The sequence below is a fragment of the Odontesthes bonariensis genome, chromosome 18 (genome assembly GCF_027942865.1).
Source record: "Odontesthes bonariensis isolate fOdoBon6 chromosome 18, fOdoBon6.hap1, whole genome shotgun sequence".
In the NCBI taxonomy this organism is placed as follows: Eukaryota; Metazoa; Chordata; class Actinopteri; order Atheriniformes; family Atherinopsidae; genus Odontesthes; species Odontesthes bonariensis.
Genome location: NC_134523.1, coordinates 16,429,561 through 16,445,002, shown reverse-complemented (window position 1 = coordinate 16,445,002; position 15,442 = coordinate 16,429,561). Strand labels below are relative to the sequence as shown.

General features: G+C 40.8%; 2 protein-coding genes across 4 annotated transcripts; one reads left to right on the top strand and one right to left on the bottom strand.

Annotated features, from left to right (window-relative positions):
• Positions 1-200: 200 nt before the first annotated feature.
• Positions 201-2,314, bottom strand: cks1b (CDC28 protein kinase regulatory subunit 1B). Its single transcript, XM_075449583.1, has 4 exons — positions 2,208-2,314; positions 1,915-1,982; positions 1,613-1,740; positions 201-1,029 (listed from the first exon to the last, which is right to left on the bottom strand). Exons 2-4 carry the CDS (start codon positions 1,971-1,973, stop codon positions 980-982), a joined length of 237 nt encoding a protein of 78 aa, XP_075305698.1. The 5' UTR covers positions 1,974-1,982; positions 2,208-2,314; the 3' UTR covers positions 201-979.
• Positions 2,315-3,510: 1,196 nt separating this feature from the next.
• pbxip1a (pre-B-cell leukemia homeobox interacting protein 1a) lies at positions 3,511-14,284 on the top strand. 3 transcript variants are annotated; one of them, XM_075449307.1, is made up of 11 exons: positions 3,511-3,651; positions 4,453-4,580; positions 5,784-5,868; positions 5,972-6,045; positions 6,462-7,101; positions 8,602-8,832; positions 10,037-10,060; positions 10,504-10,547; positions 10,745-10,840; positions 11,018-11,198; positions 11,326-14,284. In XM_075449307.1, the coding sequence occupies exons 2-11, from the start codon at positions 4,509-4,511 to the stop codon at positions 12,366-12,368; spliced, it is 2,490 nt and encodes an 829-aa protein (XP_075305422.1). In that variant the 5' UTR covers positions 3,511-3,651; positions 4,453-4,508; the 3' UTR covers positions 12,369-14,284. The 3 variants fall into 3 exon arrangements, with proteins under 3 accessions (XP_075305422.1, XP_075305421.1, XP_075305423.1); XM_075449306.1 differs by having other exon boundaries at positions 3,511-3,883; XM_075449308.1 differs by lacking the exon at positions 10,037-10,060 and having other exon boundaries at positions 3,511-4,580.
• The last annotated feature ends 1,158 nt before the right edge of the window (positions 14,285-15,442 follow it).

Sequence of the window (15,442 nt, the reverse complement as noted above, 5' to 3'; positions counted from 1 at the left end):
GGGAAAACAAAACAAAAAAAAAAAACAATCCACATCTAAGTCACAACTCTGCAAAGGGGGAAGTTAGTATCCCCTTAAAGCAGCTCAAAATGAAACAGAATAACAGACTTTACAGTTGGTAATGAGACAGGATAATCAAGACGAGCGCTTTAGTTTCTCAGAAAAGTCACTTTCTCATCTCTGATGCAAACAATTCTGGTTTATTCCAAGAGAACGTTTTGACATTGCCACCAAAGCCATCAACCACCTTCTGTTAACTTTTACATGTGAATAAGCCCTGTTACGACTGTAACATCTGCCAAAATATAAGCCCACGCATGAGATTTAAAAGTTTACATTTATTTCAGAAAGGGCAATGTTTCATAAATACTGAGCAGCTCACAGGTACAATCAGACCAGTCGAAACAATTTGCTCTAAAAAGGAGGCCAAAACTAATATGCTCTTATCAAAACAGGATCAAGACAAGTTTCTATGAGACTTGATGCGGATTTTCACGCACATGACAATATTGTTAAATGCCAATTTACAGTGTCATTTAAACCAAGCAGCAGTATGTCACTTAAATCCATAGATTTATGGTTCAGACTCAAACTATAGTCAGGATCCAACTATTCTTTCTGTCATGATGCTCTTTTAGAATACCTCAAATGTTGACGTTTCGCTCCCCACATCTTAAAGCAATCGATCTAAAAAGCTGGAATATCCAAGCGGGTTCAGCAAGTTGGACAGGTGGACAAGTCAAAAGGTTTCAATGTTTCTTGCAGATGGGGCGTCGCCGTTAACACATGCAGAAGTCCTTTTGCCAAGAGAAGGTTGATCATCTTTTCCTTCAAAACATACGCCATTCCACAACCACTGTTCAAAAATGTGATAGTCCATCTCCAGGTCCAGCGTGATCAGCCCAAAGGCACCTACCACACTGAAGAGTTGATGTGTGGCACATAGGGACTGACCTTTGTGGGCCCCAAAGAGTCTCCCTTATGCTTTGGGATTTGGCAGAGGACGCCGAAACAGCAAAATGTGTGGCTCTACAGGGCGAAAGCAGAAAAATAGACATTAGGTAAAACAAATTGTTTTTAAAAAAAAAAAAAAAAAAAAAAAAAACCAATTAAACAAATGTAACACTTATTATATGTAGGAAAACATAACACTTGTGGCTTCAAATACATCTCTGAATGGAGTATGTGACTGTTTGCCACATGCCCATGTGCTTTACAAAAAAAAAAAAAAAAAAGTGTTGACAACTCCTCTGCACTGTGCCATCAAGAGCATACAGTTAACCATTTGAAGAAAAAAAGAAAAACGAACACCCCCAGTATGTTCAGGAGCTTATCTTTCATTGCTGTATAGGAGATGACAAATGTGCACATTTGAGGGGGCTGACATGGCTTCAGATTTTGACTTACAGTAGCAGACATGTTAAAAGGCAGTGTGTTAAGAGAATTTCCTCTTATTAAAAATTACCCAAAATATTAAAAAAAAGCCAAAATCCTTTACATTAAGCTTGTGCCTAGTTTAATTTTGACTTTTTGGTGCACGACAAGAAATTCAGCATCTGCTACACGTTTTTTTCTTGTAAGGGACATTACACCTGGGTTACGATAAAGATACCTGGCTGATGTATCATGTAATGAACCCATCCTTGGCTTTGTTGGACCCCAAGGTTCCTCCATTCAGTCTCCGACATCAAATGGGTCTTGGGTACACGCTTTGCGATGTCTTTGGGTAGCATGACATGTCTGTCGAAAGAAAAAAGAAAACTAATAAATGTACGGGTGAAATAGAAAATACTCTTTGCACATCGTGTCACACAGCTGGCATTTGACTTTATAATGTCAACTCGCTGTAAACTGTTTAGAGGATAAAGGTATCAATCTAATGTCAAAGTTATACTGCATGTTGTATAAACATACCTGTACTCGTATTTTTCATCGTCATATTTGTCAGAGTAGTAGATTTGCTTGTGAGACATGGCGGAAGCCTGATGAAGAAATTTTAAGCGTTAGTTAGCGTTCAGAAATAAAAAAAAAAAAAAAGAAAAAAGTTAGCATAATACTGTTAGCAGCAAGCTAAGCGAGTGTGGCTAAGCTAACCTGCTTCCAGTTAGCCGAGATCAACCGTGATTATGAGAAGTTGTGTGTATGTTAACTCCAAACCAAACCCATTTTCTTACTTTACGACACAATAAGTTAAGTTTTAAAATTACCTTATGTGAGTGACAAAGTATTTTGGTGCAAATAAAACACACTATTCCAGTTTTGGCGTCCGATAACAGCTCGATGTTTTCTCTCTCTTTGTTTCCCTCTCGAATGTTTGCGAGCCCGCTTTTCACCGTTCAAATGAACCAGGCCTCATCCTATTGGTCACACTAACAGGAAACCTTACTTACCATTGGTCAATTCATTCTATGGCAGGAAATAACGTAACCTATGTATTGCTTCTTAATTGGCCAGCATGACTTGGGGGTCGGAATCTGGTCCAGGTTCGTACGCACATGCGTGCTTAACACTGTTAATTATTTTTACTTTTATTTAACCACTTTAATTACCAGACTTACATGTAATTGAGCGTCTTTACAAGTATTTTTGTGTCGTTTAGTACTGTGTGTGTTATCTTTGGTATTTTGCATTGATGCTTTTGTTGCAGGCTGCCAGCAACAAATGACAAAGTGTTTGTTTGCTGTTTATGTCTGGAAATAACACTGGATTATCCGTTGAGTTAGGCTATTTTTTTCATGGCTGCACGACTCATAGGTCCGTGTTTAGTTATTTAACAAAGAAACAAAAAAAAGGTGTCAGGTAAAAGAACTGGAAAAACAGCCAATATCCAAAATAGTAAAGAAAAATAATCCTCTAGGCCTACATAGGCCTAGAGGATTAAAATATAAAGAAATGATGAGTGGGTCAAGACTTTTGCCCTCACCTTAATTCTTATTTTGATTACATTTTCCTACGTTGTATTAAGGAATTCAGATATATTGAGTTTTTTTTTATTTATCATTATTATTTTCAATAACTACATACTTAAATAAAACATTTGAATGCTTCTTTTATTTAGGTTATTATTTCAGATCCGCAAAACTGCACAAGTAAAAATGTGCCTCTCACAGACAAAACTAATAACATTCTAATAATAGAGGAGAAGCAGTCAGATGATGAAATGAATGTCTACACTAGAGCAATAGCAGTTGTGGGATTATCTGCTTTGGTAAGTCCCGCAGTCAAATTTAGCTCTGCAGACGTGTCAGTGTGCAGCTGGTTCTAGTGGCCTTTCCCTCCTATATATATGTGTGTGTGCAAGCATGCATTTTGAGGGTCAGGGTCACACACATAGTTATATTATTATAAACCAAAGAGAATGAGGTCTGTCCGTCACCTGCTACCGTCACCTGCAGGCGTCAATCATGCCGGGATGGACGTCGCTTTCCTGACACGACACATCTATCTGATTGGCCAAGCCTTGATTTAGGGGCGGGCATTCCCTGTACTTACTGAAATCCCATTGGACAAGAGGCGCTTTGGGACGACGTGACGCAGCTTGGAATTCCCAAAGTTCCCAAGTTCACAGGAGAAGAAGACCTTTGTTGTTACTTAAAACATAACGTTTTTCAGGCGATAAAACTGCGAGCAACAGAGCCGTAAGCAACAGGGGTAAACAAAACGTCTTCTTGTGGGTTCAATTTGATATTGCTAGCATGTGTGTGATGCGCCTGCTAACTGGTGGGCCTGAGTGGGAACGCGGAAGAGTGGGAATGCTCAATCTACCATCCTTTGTTTACCATCCTGAGTGAACATTGAATTTGGTTGCTACGGCAATCATAGCCCCCAGAGGCTGTCGTTTATGTGCAAAACAGAACCTTAGCGCATGTAGTTTTGCAGAGGAGTGAGTATGAATCTTTGTTTGCTCGTTAGTGGATCAATGAGTTGCTCGTGCCAGGGGCTTGTCCGTTTTTGGATATTTAACAGCAGCACAGATTGACTGGATGGATGGATCTGAATGAGAGGTTGTCTAGTAGCAGCGTTAGCAAAGCAGTCAAAAATCAAATCAGGAAATCTCTGTCTTTTTTTTTTGTAACAGGACCCTTTGTTTAGCTGCGCAGCATTGTATTATGGATGCCACCACAGTGTTGCATAACTTGAATCAACGATAATCAGCTCTTTATCCCGTGTGCGCAGTGTAGGCTATTATTTCGTAAACTGCACCGCTATTGCTTAATTAAATCAGTTTAAGCAATAGTTTATATAATCTAAAGCCTAAAAACCGCATGCAACTAGATATACTTTGTCGTTTTATGTGTGTTTTCTTGTCGCCACAGAAACATTATTATCAAGGGTTGCAGTCGGATTATTTCAACTAGAGCATTTTCTTGACTCCCACAATACATGGGTTTGGCACGTTTAGTGAAGACACGTTGTTGTTGTTGTTGTTGTTGTTGTTGTGTTCATTTGCAGGATATCATAAAGCAGAATCTGACTCGTGCTGTGCCAAATTGAGCCTGACGAGGGCGATGTCTGACAGCAGCAACAGCACTGGCAGCAGTGGCTCCTCAACCAACAGCTGGACCCTCCTCTCCCCAGAGGTAAGCATGGACAACCAGGAGAGGAAAGTCTGCCTCATAGTGATCTCTGAGTCTGGATATAACTTCGAGAATGGTTATCATTCTGGCCCATGAATTCCCTGAACTTTAAAACCCTTGAGATTATAAAACCATGGTGGGTGTCTGCAGAGCCCCAAGTTATGAGTCATCATTCATACAATATGTCCAGTTTGGATGAAAGCAACTCCACCTCCTGCTTTCTTTTACTGCAAGACTGTTAATTTATCTTTCTGGGCACTGATCTGTACATTTTTTTATTTACCAATTTCACTGTCTTGTCAGTTTTGCATCACTGCCTGTGTTGAGTCTGGCATTTAAGCAAAAATATTGTGACTCTGTATTCATGTTGGGTTGCATTGTGTTACTGAAGTCTTTCTAATTCCAAAAACATTTGGATGCTGTGTAAAATGTACATCGATTATCCGTAACATTTTGTCCGCCTGTCTAGTATTGTGTAGTTCCTCTTATTTTCACCTAAAGAGCTCTGGCATGGACAAAGAACTTAACCTTTCAGTGGTTCTAACATTGAAGCTGATCGGTATAAATAAAAAACTGAGTGAGATTATTTGTAAATCATTCAAGCCCCATGTTGCCTAGAAAATAGTGTCAAGACAATATTGCAGATATTGAAATTTGAAAATGTAACTACACTCGCAGCCTTTTAGAACTTAAGAGACAAACCGCTTTAGTATTGAAAGCTGTGAAATACTTGGGTTGTTATAGGATTGTTATAGGATTTTCAGCAGCTCAACAGTCTGGAGATCTTTTGTCAAGTTTTTAGGCATAATAATACTGATATTTACAGGAGGTGACTGGACTGAAATACAGACTGGTCAATTTAGCCTGAAGGCTGTTTTTATATGGAGTTGTGCTGTTGTAATACTAGCAGAATGCGGTTTGGGGTTGTCTTGCTGAAATAAATTAAGTCTTGGCTGAAAAATGTGACATCTGGATAGCGGCATTTGATTAATTAAGATGATCATATGGAACAGTACAAACTGAAAGAAATTCCTTTGAGCTGTAAACCACAATGAATGAAAACGTATTCCCTGTGTCAAACATTTGTCTGCACTGGTGAATAAACATGCGGCCCTTATTAGGTGCACTTTAAATGTCAAGGTTAGCATTACCAATTAGGTAATAATTGTAGGAAGCCTGATCTAGTTGGATCTTCTTACCCCACAGGAAGCTGCCATTGAGAATGTCGGGCCTGTGGATGATGGCACTGAGAGTCTGGGCGACGCTCCCAGTCTCTCTGAGGAGGTGATAGGTATTGTCAACATCTGTGGCTCGGGTTGTGGCATAAATGAGAATCAAATCTGCTTTTAAACCTGTTGGTTTCATATTTCGTTTCTGACATTGTGCACATTTAGTTTCAGGTGCTGCTGCAGAGTACAAACCAGCTGATATTCCAGTAGAAACTGTTCTATCTGAAGAAGGCCACCAGGTTGGTACACAGTAACCTAAACTAAAACCTAGTTCGGGCGAGTCAAACCATTGAAAAACAACCACAAAAATCCTATTACTGCTTCATTTCTTTGTTATAATTAGCAATGTTTTATCATTTCTAAACATTCAGAGAGAAGTGTGTAACGCAACTTGTAGAGAAACACTAAAAGTAGAAAACACAAAAGTTGAAGTTGTTTTTTTTAAGTGCAAAGCCAATGTCTGCTTATATAAATAAATATCTTCAGAAGTTGAGATATGTTCTCTTAAATTATTCAAAAGTCCTTCTCAGCTGCATATTGTGAAAAAAAAAAAAAGGGTCATACAAAGGACAGCATATTTGGCTTAAAATGGCAAAAACTTTCAAATGAAAAAGGTAAAACCGGTAATCTTCTTCCTTTTCTGCCCCATAACCAGGTTTGTCAAGAGACATCCCCAGAGTCTAGTGAGGGTCCCGTCCCTTCTAGTCCTACCCGGTTGAGCCCTCTTCCACCCAGCCCCCTTGACCTATCAGACCTTGATCTGGAGAGTCAGCCTCCAGTTATCCATGATATTGTAACCAGCTCCCCAAGTGACTATGAGCACCTGGGTGCCATGCCTTTTGTCACCAACATCAGTTCAGGGGCTCCACTAGATATCCCAGCTGTAGAAATCCCCCCAGATGAGCCTGATGAGTCCTACTCTGCTCCTCCCATGAGTGAGATCCCCGTCTCAGCTGAGCCGGCTCTTGACACGCCTGCTGATTCTGTGCTTCCTGCAAGTCCTGCTGAGGAGAGCCCCGTCTTCAGCGCTATACTCGAGGTTAACGTCCACACAGAGACCCTTACAGCCACCGGTCCGCCATCCGATGTCGAAGCTGATATCGATGTCGTTCCAGACAGCACAGCGCCTCCGAGCACAATTCCAGAGAGCCTGTTAAAAGAACATCCAGACAAAGAAAGTCCTGCACCAGAGACAGTTGGCTCAGCTGAGACGGAGGAAGAGGAGGCTGCTGTTGAAAAGGAGCCAGCAAAGCCATGTGAGAGCGTGACTGAGGAAGAAAAAGAAGATGATGAAGGTATGGAATAATCCAACAGGAATGCTTGAGGTAGTCACTCAGCAATTACAAATACAGTGAGAAATCACACATTTTCTTTTTCTTAACACTTCTTCAGAAGTGATTGAGGCTTTTAATTCAGCGGGCATTCAGAAATCCTTCAAATGAAACGACTATTGACATAAAAGTGACAGTTTGGTAGGCTTGCTCATGATTCACATCCACAAGACATCCATAAGTTATAAATGGAGTACAGATAGATAGATAGATAGATAGATGGGATGGTATGTGACATCCTGCTCTAACGTTGTTTCTAAATATTCTTTACGTGTGAATTTAAAAAACACTAAAAAGCGTTGACCTGCTAGCTTCTCCTAGAAATACCGTTTTTCTTTTTATTGTTTATCTAAGCCAGTTTGTCTTCTAGTTATTAGGATATCTGGCCATGTGTTACCTTGCAACAAGTGTGACAATTTGTAAGAAAAATGCAAGATATGATGGGCTTTCGCCAGCAAAACAAGAAAAATTCTAAAGAACCAAACAATGTAAAGAAATGTTTTAACACACCGGAGCACTGGGTCATCTAGGACAGGCGTAGGAGGTGGACAGGAGAGTTCTTTCTGACATAAAGGTGACGCGAGGCGAAAATGGGTCGCTGGGCTCTTACTAACCTTTGATTCCTTTTGGTCTATACAGTTCTGCTCGGCTGGAATAATAAGAGGCCATGTGTGTGCTATGTAGGAATCTAAATACAAGTTGATTTAGAAATAAGTGCTACATCATATGTGAGCATTTTAATAAAGATTTTGACTTGAGATCAGCTGGTCCATTTTAAGGCCATTAACGTGTGACTTCACATTGTGCTTTAGTGGTTTGCATTTTCAGACCAGCCTCTGGGGGGGATCGGAGGTCCTGTGGCTGTTAACAGCTTTTCCCAGTTGGTAGCGCAGCCTTGAGGAAAGTAGAAGTGGTTTCTGGTGCTTGCAATTAGCAAAAGCTGATTTAAAACAAAACAAAAAAAACATCAGAGAAATCTCACTGAAGATTTGTTAACGTGTTTCTTATCTGTGTCGCGCTAGCAGCTGGAAAGAGATTTATCACCATGTCAGTGAGGTCCACGCCCCGCTGAGAAATTAAAGAAAACCCAAGCATGAAATTACTGTTGTTGTAATTTAGTGAGAAAATGTCGTGCATTTCCACAACCAGCACAGTCTCTGTCAGACATTTCTCACATGCTGTTTGCACATTTTTGTGTTCTGAATTTCATGTCGTTATTCAGATTCTGGTATTTTTATGTGCGGAAGGCTGCCAGTAGATAATTACAATCTTGGGAATAACTACTGATGATTTAGTCTGTAAAGATGCTAAGATGATTTATTGACGTGGCTTGGAGCCTCAGTTGAATACATGTGGCTTAGGTTCACGCATAATATGCGTCATCTGTCACAAAGATCCTCTGCTGTTCTGCAACTCTGTTTTCATGTTCACAAACTCTCCTGGTTACGCTTCTCCCCCTTTCAGAGCTATCCAGCACTTTGGAGTTGGGTGAAAGGAGCAGCTTTGATGATGGACTGAGGAGGAGGAATGTGCCCTTTGATGCTCCAAGACCAAGAACCTCTGATGAGGAAGATGATGAAGAGGAGGTAGAATTTAAGTTGGCTGAGAGGAAGGAGGAAAGGTCATGGTTCTCCCTGAACAAATGCATTGTGGCTGGTCTGGTCCTGCTTTTCTTAGGTTCCCTCTTTCTTTCAGGTGAGTTCCTCTTTAATAACCATGCCAGCTTGCTTCTGCTTTTTAAAACCTCATCTAGTAAAAGGTATTATTCTTGCTTACAGCATCTGCATGCTGTGCAGTAACAACAGAAGCTGAATTACTCAATTGTATTTTTCACTGTATACTTTATTATTCATGGTAGGATTACACCGCGATTCCAAATAGTGGGTCACCGTGTAGAATGTGAATGAAGACAGTTTGTACTAACTTATCTTATTTACAGTAGAACAGACAAAACAAAAAGAAACAGCTGGAGGATCACGTTGCAACTAATTCGCTTAACCGGCAACATATTGGTAACTTTATTAGATGTGAGGAGAGCACCTTAGAGATGCAGTCTGTTAGAAGTAAATATGGACAGAAGTTCAGTAATCTTTAAAAAAAAAAAAATGTGTCTACAAATTATGGAACAGTTTCAGAATATTCCATCATCTACAATACATAATATCATCAGAAGATTCAGAGAATCTGAAGTCGTCTCTGAACGCAAGGTAGAGGGCCCAAAATCAGCATTGGATGCCTGGAGGAAGTTTGTGGTTGCCGCACATCTTCATTTATAAATGATCATAAATGGAGCATCTTCCTATGACCCAGTTTCCTGAAGCCTGTGGTTCATTGTGTAAAATATACAATACTGTGAGCCTTGAGCCACCCTTCATTTCTTTTTATATTTTGCTTCCAGGGAGCCAGACGTTCATGTAATATTTTGGAATGGTCTGGAAGGGTTTCAAATTCTCCCTTTAAAATTTGAAACCTTTTTCACTTATTTTTTGTCCTATATTCTCTGCACCTTTTAATGATATTATGCGTTGTAAATTCTGAATTCACAAAGTCGCTGCTGTTTTAAACAGAGAAGCATTACTCCTAAATTGTTACACCATTTGACCACGGATTCCCAGCTAGATGAGGCCCTCCACATCTTAACCTTTACCTTGTGAGATTATGCTACTTGGTATTCTCTTATTATTCTGTCTCATTAAATAAATGGGGTTGTTCGCCCTTTGCAGCAAAAGGTTAGACTGCTGTAAGTTTCACACTGTAAATGTAGTCAAAGTGTTATTACAAGTCTACTTGTTTGACAGTGACAGTATTTGAGTCGCATAAGCGTGTTTATTTGCAGTTCTCAGCAATACTTGGATGCCCGTTTTTAGATCTTGTTGACGAAGCTGCACTATGTCAACAGGTTTCCTCTCTGACCTGGATAATGGTAGGTCCAGTGCCAAAGATAAGACTGCAGTGTAAGCTTCTGCTCTCGCTGGCTGACGCTCAGACGATTGTCAAAGCACTTATCTGGCCTGACAGCTCATGCAGCAGCAGCAGAAAAAAGCAAATAACATGCTTTGGGAATTGTGGGATGACGCTCTTCGTCACTGTTTAGAAGGACTCACTTGATGTACAGGGGGAGGATGTAGAAATGAAAGTATCCGTGGCAGGTATTCCGTTTGATGAGAAGTCGAATGTATCATGCTTTCCTAAAAAACTAAAAAATATCAGCAAACTAATAGAGTCTTTGTGATGTAGAGGTAGTGCCTGAGATGGAAGAATGCACCTCCCAATTAAAGCAAGTTTCTGAGACAGTTTGGCAACTATGTGTAAATAAATGTGTCCTTCATCAGGTTTGTGTGAATGTGGTTTTGTCTTGTTTGACAGGTGACTTTGATGCCTCTGAACTGAGCGACGGAGAACAAAGCCAGGTCTGTTTCCACTGTGTCTTTTTTTTTTTTTTTTTTTTTTAAAGCTGATTATTCTCGTTGTCCAGTATGTGTTTGTGTAGTAGTATGCAAATGAATCATTTGCCTCGAAGCTGCAGAGACGAATGGCAAAAATAAAAAGCATAACGTATTTTATCAAAGTATGTGTTTTCTTCACGCTCCGATGATTTTCAATCCAGGACTGGCTTAGCAATGATCCACAGGATATGAAAGAGCTATTGGACAAACTGACACAGGAAAACCAACAAATCTCTGAGTTGGAGGCTAAACTGCAGGTCAGCATTGAACCCTACTAATTATTCATTTATACCCTCACATTAAGATACTGCTGAGTAAAGTCGGCTTGATTTGAAATAAAGCTTTTTGATTATTGTCTAATTTGTGCAGCGTCTTGATTTCAGCTGCCCTTTTGTCCGCACTGTAACCCGTCTCCATTTTGTGTCATCTCTCAGACTAAGAAAAAGGAACTTGTTTCTGAGATGAGGGCAGTGGCTGCCAGTGGTGATGAAAAGGGTAAAGCTGATTTGGAAAACGAAAATGCAAAACTGAGAGAGGAGCTGTTGTCCCTGCCTGAGCTGAAGAGAGAGCTGGAGAGCCTGAGGGCCAGAGTGACTGAACTCAACCAGCTCACAGGTATGATGTGGCCAAAACACGGGGAATGAAATCTGTGTCGCCTTGGTACTTTTTACTTGAATTGTTTGTGTAGATAGAAATGTCCTGTGACAATTTCTTAAGTTTTGATTTCTTAAAACCCCTGCAGCTGATCCGGAAATACTCCCAGCTACTTCGAGTTCAGCCTCTCAGCCGGATGACAAAGACGCTCAGAGTTCTCATAAAACAGCTGGACCAGAAAGGAAGGAAATAAATGTGGAAGGAATGCGGAAGGAAGAACTCCAGAGGCAGAAGGTTCTTCTGGAAGAGAGCAAGAAAAGACTTGAGGGGATGAGAAAAGATGGGGGCGACAGAAAACGAGTTTGGGATAGCTTGGATGAGATCCAGAAGAAGCTGTCTGAACAAGTTGAGAGGTGGGGGAAGAAGAAGCAACAGGAGTCCAAATGGAAAGGAAACAAAGGCAAAAACAGTGAACGGGACCAGTGGAAGAAGGAGGATAAGGAGTGGAGAGGAGAGAAGGAATGGAAACGCAGCAAAGAGGGCGGATTGAGGGACAAGGAGGAGAAGAAGGAAAAGGAGTGGAAGCCTCAGAAGCAAAATGCTCACAAAGAAGCCTGGAGGAAACACCAGGATGACTGGGAGAGAAAGAAGGATGAGCGCAGAAAGGACAGAGAGGAAAGGAGGAAGGAGAAACCGTGGCACAGCCTTCCGAGTAAAAACTCTCACAACCTTCATCATCAGCATCAGCACCAGCATCACCATCCGCAGCCCCGCCAGCCTCATCAGCACCGCAACAACGACTTCTGGAGAGACCAGGAGCAGAAGCTCCATCGCAACGTCCGCCCCCAGCTGGGCTGCACCTCTGTGGAGGACTGCGCCAACAAGGAGGGACTCTATCCAGTGGAGCTGCCTGAGTTTGAGGAACTGTTAGAGGGCTACCTGAGCAAGCTTGAAGGGTCCTCAAATGAAAGCAAGGACAAGATCAGGAGGCTGACTGCAGAGTTCTTTGAGGACGGAGTGTTCATTCACGACAGGGTTCTCTTCAGCGACTTTGCTGAGGATGTGGCCGACATTCTGGAAGACATGGTTGACGTATTGGAGGGTGGAGGACAGAAGGATGACGACTCCCTTGAGGAGGAGATGGAGGAGTTTGAGCGAGAGGCCCTTTGGAAGTTTGCTGCCACAGCTTAGAAATGGACACGAGGTTACAAACAGTAAAATCCAAGTGGAAGACAAAGCACAGGTGGTGATTTTATAGGACATTTCTTGCCCAACCTCTCCTCTTCAGAGCTGTAATTGTAGTAACATTTGGTACAGAGTGGTTGTGCCTCTCATAAACGTGTCCCTCTGAGTCTCTAATTATAAGCTACACTTGTATTTGTCATTTTGGACTTAGTTGTTGTTACCTACCTCTGTCAGGTCATGCCTCCTCAAGTGAAGTCCCGCAGTAATGTGTTGTGTGAATTTTCCTTTGCTATTTAGTGCTGTACACAGTGCATGTTGCAGTCTGCGATGTAAAATTAAAGTCGGAGCACACAAAAACAGGATCCTAAGGAGATGTAACTTGCTAAAAATGCTACTTAATAACAGTGCAATGGATAAACCTCTCCAAGCAGGTTAAAGAAATGTCCAGTGGTTTTTCCTTCTTTTTTTTCTGTTTGTAGATACCACTTGCCTTTAGCAACTGTCCAGTCCCAGAGGAATAGATCTGTTTTTAAAGTGAAAAGAATCAGATCACGACGGACCAGTTTCCCTGAACAAACGCACACTGTGGCCTGTTCAAAAGCCCCAATCAACCTTTTCATCCTCCAACTCAAGTCCTATGTCCTATGAATCAGTTTGTGGGGACGTCAGTGTTCATCAAAGAGAGCAATACGAAGTGATAGCCATGGTTAAACTGATGACTGCTAAACCGCTTTAGCACCTTCCTCAAGCGTTTCAGAAATAGCTCGTCTTGGTTTTCTTTTCTGTCGCTTTCTGTAAAACACGAGTTCTCTTGTGTTTTTGTAGTGTAGTTGTAAACCTCCTTACTCCCAGGGCATTGAGTAAAACCATAGAGGTTAGTGATGTGAAGTAATTCCCAAAGAGTTTATTTGAGATCATTTGTTGATTCACCAAAATGAGTTTTGCAACCAAACCAGTGTTTTGTTTTCCCCTTTCGTCTTACTTTGTTCATAAATAGAAATGATTGGCATGCTTGCAAGTAATTTAGATGTAGTTTTTTTTTTTTTTTTTTTGGATTGTAGGAAAAAAGAAAAGCAGAGACAGATTATTTTTTTCTCTAAGTCAGGTAAAAGCCAGGCAAAGATAAAAGCGAGACTAGCACGAAGCAAAGTGCAAAAGGTTCTCCTGTATTACTTTTGAGCGAAGTTAAGATGGTTCTTTTTCTTTTGCTTCGCCCTTTCTGTGGATGCAATGTCGAAATGGACAGATTGTGATGGGGTTTTTTTTTTTTTTTTTTTTTTCCAGTGATTGAAAGAAGCTTTGAAGTGTTTGCTGATTATTTATTAGTCACTGTTGGGCGGCTGTTTCCCGTATTTTAACGAGAGGAGCCACAGATTTAGTCCCAGGCTATTGCCGCTGAATGTTAAAAGCGATTTTCAGAAATGTAGTACCCTTTGCTGCTTATGTGCCTTTTTTCATGATGAATATCTTAGTTTTGAGATGAGTTCTTGGATTTAATTTGCTACTGCGAGAGAAAAAACGAGTTTACACTACTTTCAGTTGTACCGCTGTTGATAGGGCAGAGAGTGAATGTCAAAGTTTTTACACACGAAGTGTTGAACTGATCTTTGTTCAATTTTCTCTGCTGTTTGTAGCGGGGGAACGGTTTTTATTCTGAAGGTTTCTAGACCAAAGGATTTGAAGGAAAGAGTGCTCTAATCTCAACATGTGAATCCTTTTAATGAAAGTGAAAGTTGAATTGATACTTGAGAAGTACTTCTGTCTTTGTGGGACAACAGTAAGGCTCTGTGCTTGCTGATAATGTAGGACTGACTCTGATCCGGATGTAATTGATCTATCTAATTTTCCTCATCATCAGTTATGTCCTGTTTTTAGAACGTAAATGTTGAGTTCAATAAATTTTTCACCATTTCGTCTGTAAATTGTTCTCTCTCTTTTTTTCTTTTTTTTCCCCCAAGGTTTACCAGATTCATTGGTTGAAATGTGAAGGTTCTTATCAGATCTTTAAAACTGCTGAAATACAACCTCAGAGGAGCGACACCAGTTGACATAATATTCCGTATTTCATTGTTTTTATTTCACCAAAACAAAGCAGAAGCAACATTAAATCCACCTCATGATTCAACAGCTTGCCGAACCACCTTTAGCAGCAATAACTTGGAGTAATTTTTTTCTTAAGATGTTATCAGTCTCTCACATTGTTGTGGAAGGACTTTGGCCCACTATTCTTTATAATGTTGCTTCAGTTCCTTGAGGTTTGCAGTGTTTGTTTGTGCACAGCTTACTTTACGTCAGTTTGAGGTCTGGACTTTAACTCTCGTTTCAACACCTCGAGTCTTTACTTTCGCAGTTATTCTGTTGCAGATTTGCGGCTGTGTTTGGGATCATAGTCCTGTTGCATGGCCCAAACTTTAGCTGTCGAACAGATGGCCTCACATTTGACTCTAGAATACTTTGGTATGCAGACAAGTTTGTGGTCGACTCGGTGACTGCAACATGTTTGGGTCCTGTGGCTGCAAAACAAGCTCAAATCTTCAGCCCTCCGTCAGTGCTCGACAGTTGATAGGAGGTGTTTGTGCTGATCTGCTGTTTTTGGTTTTCACCCAACCCGTTGCTGTACATTATGACTAAACATCTCCACCTTGTTTTCGTCTGTCCAGAAATCTTGGTGGTTTGTTCAGACACAACTTTGCAAACCTAAGCCATGCTGCCATGTTCTTATTGGAGAAAAGAGTCTTTCTCCTGCAACCCTTCCAAACAGGCCATACTTGTCTTTTTCTAATTGTACTGTCATGAACTTTAACATTTAACATGCTACTTGAGGCCCATAAGAGTCTGAGATGTAGCCCTTGGCTTTTTGCAGTTTTTCTGAGCATTGCGCAGTCTCACATTGGGTGAACATGCTGGGACGTTTCCACTTGTGAATAATCTTTCTCTCTGTAGAATGATGCACTTGGAATTGTTTCATAAATCTCCTCGGATTGGTGAGCAGAAATACTTGCTTTCCTAGCATCATTGCCGACAGCTCTCTATCTTGGAATAGAGTTGACGTACATCTCAGTGCTCGAGACCAGAAAACT

Excerpts from the sequence above, each read along its gene's own strand:
- pbxip1a (XM_075449307.1), top strand. The coding sequence starts at position 4,509 with ATGTCTGACAGCAGCAACAGCACTGGCAGCAGTGGCTCCTCAACCAAC. Across the intron at positions 6,046-6,461 it reads TATCTGAAGAAGGCCACCAG|GTTTGTCAAGAGACATCCCC; the intron begins GTTGGTACACAG and ends CCCCATAACCAG. Across the intron at positions 10,841-11,017 it reads AGTTGGAGGCTAAACTGCAG|ACTAAGAAAAAGGAACTTGT; the intron begins GTCAGCATTGAA and ends GTCATCTCTCAG.
- cks1b (XM_075449583.1), bottom strand. The coding sequence starts at position 1,973 with ATGTCTCACAAGCAAATCTACTACTCTGACAAATATGACGATGAAAAA. Across the intron at positions 1,741-1,914 it reads GATGAAAAATACGAGTACAG|ACATGTCATGCTACCCAAAG; the intron begins GTATGTTTATAC and ends TTCTTTCGACAG. Across the intron at positions 1,030-1,612 it reads TTACATGATACATCAGCCAG|AGCCACACATTTTGCTGTTT; the intron begins GTATCTTTATCG and ends TTCGCCCTGTAG.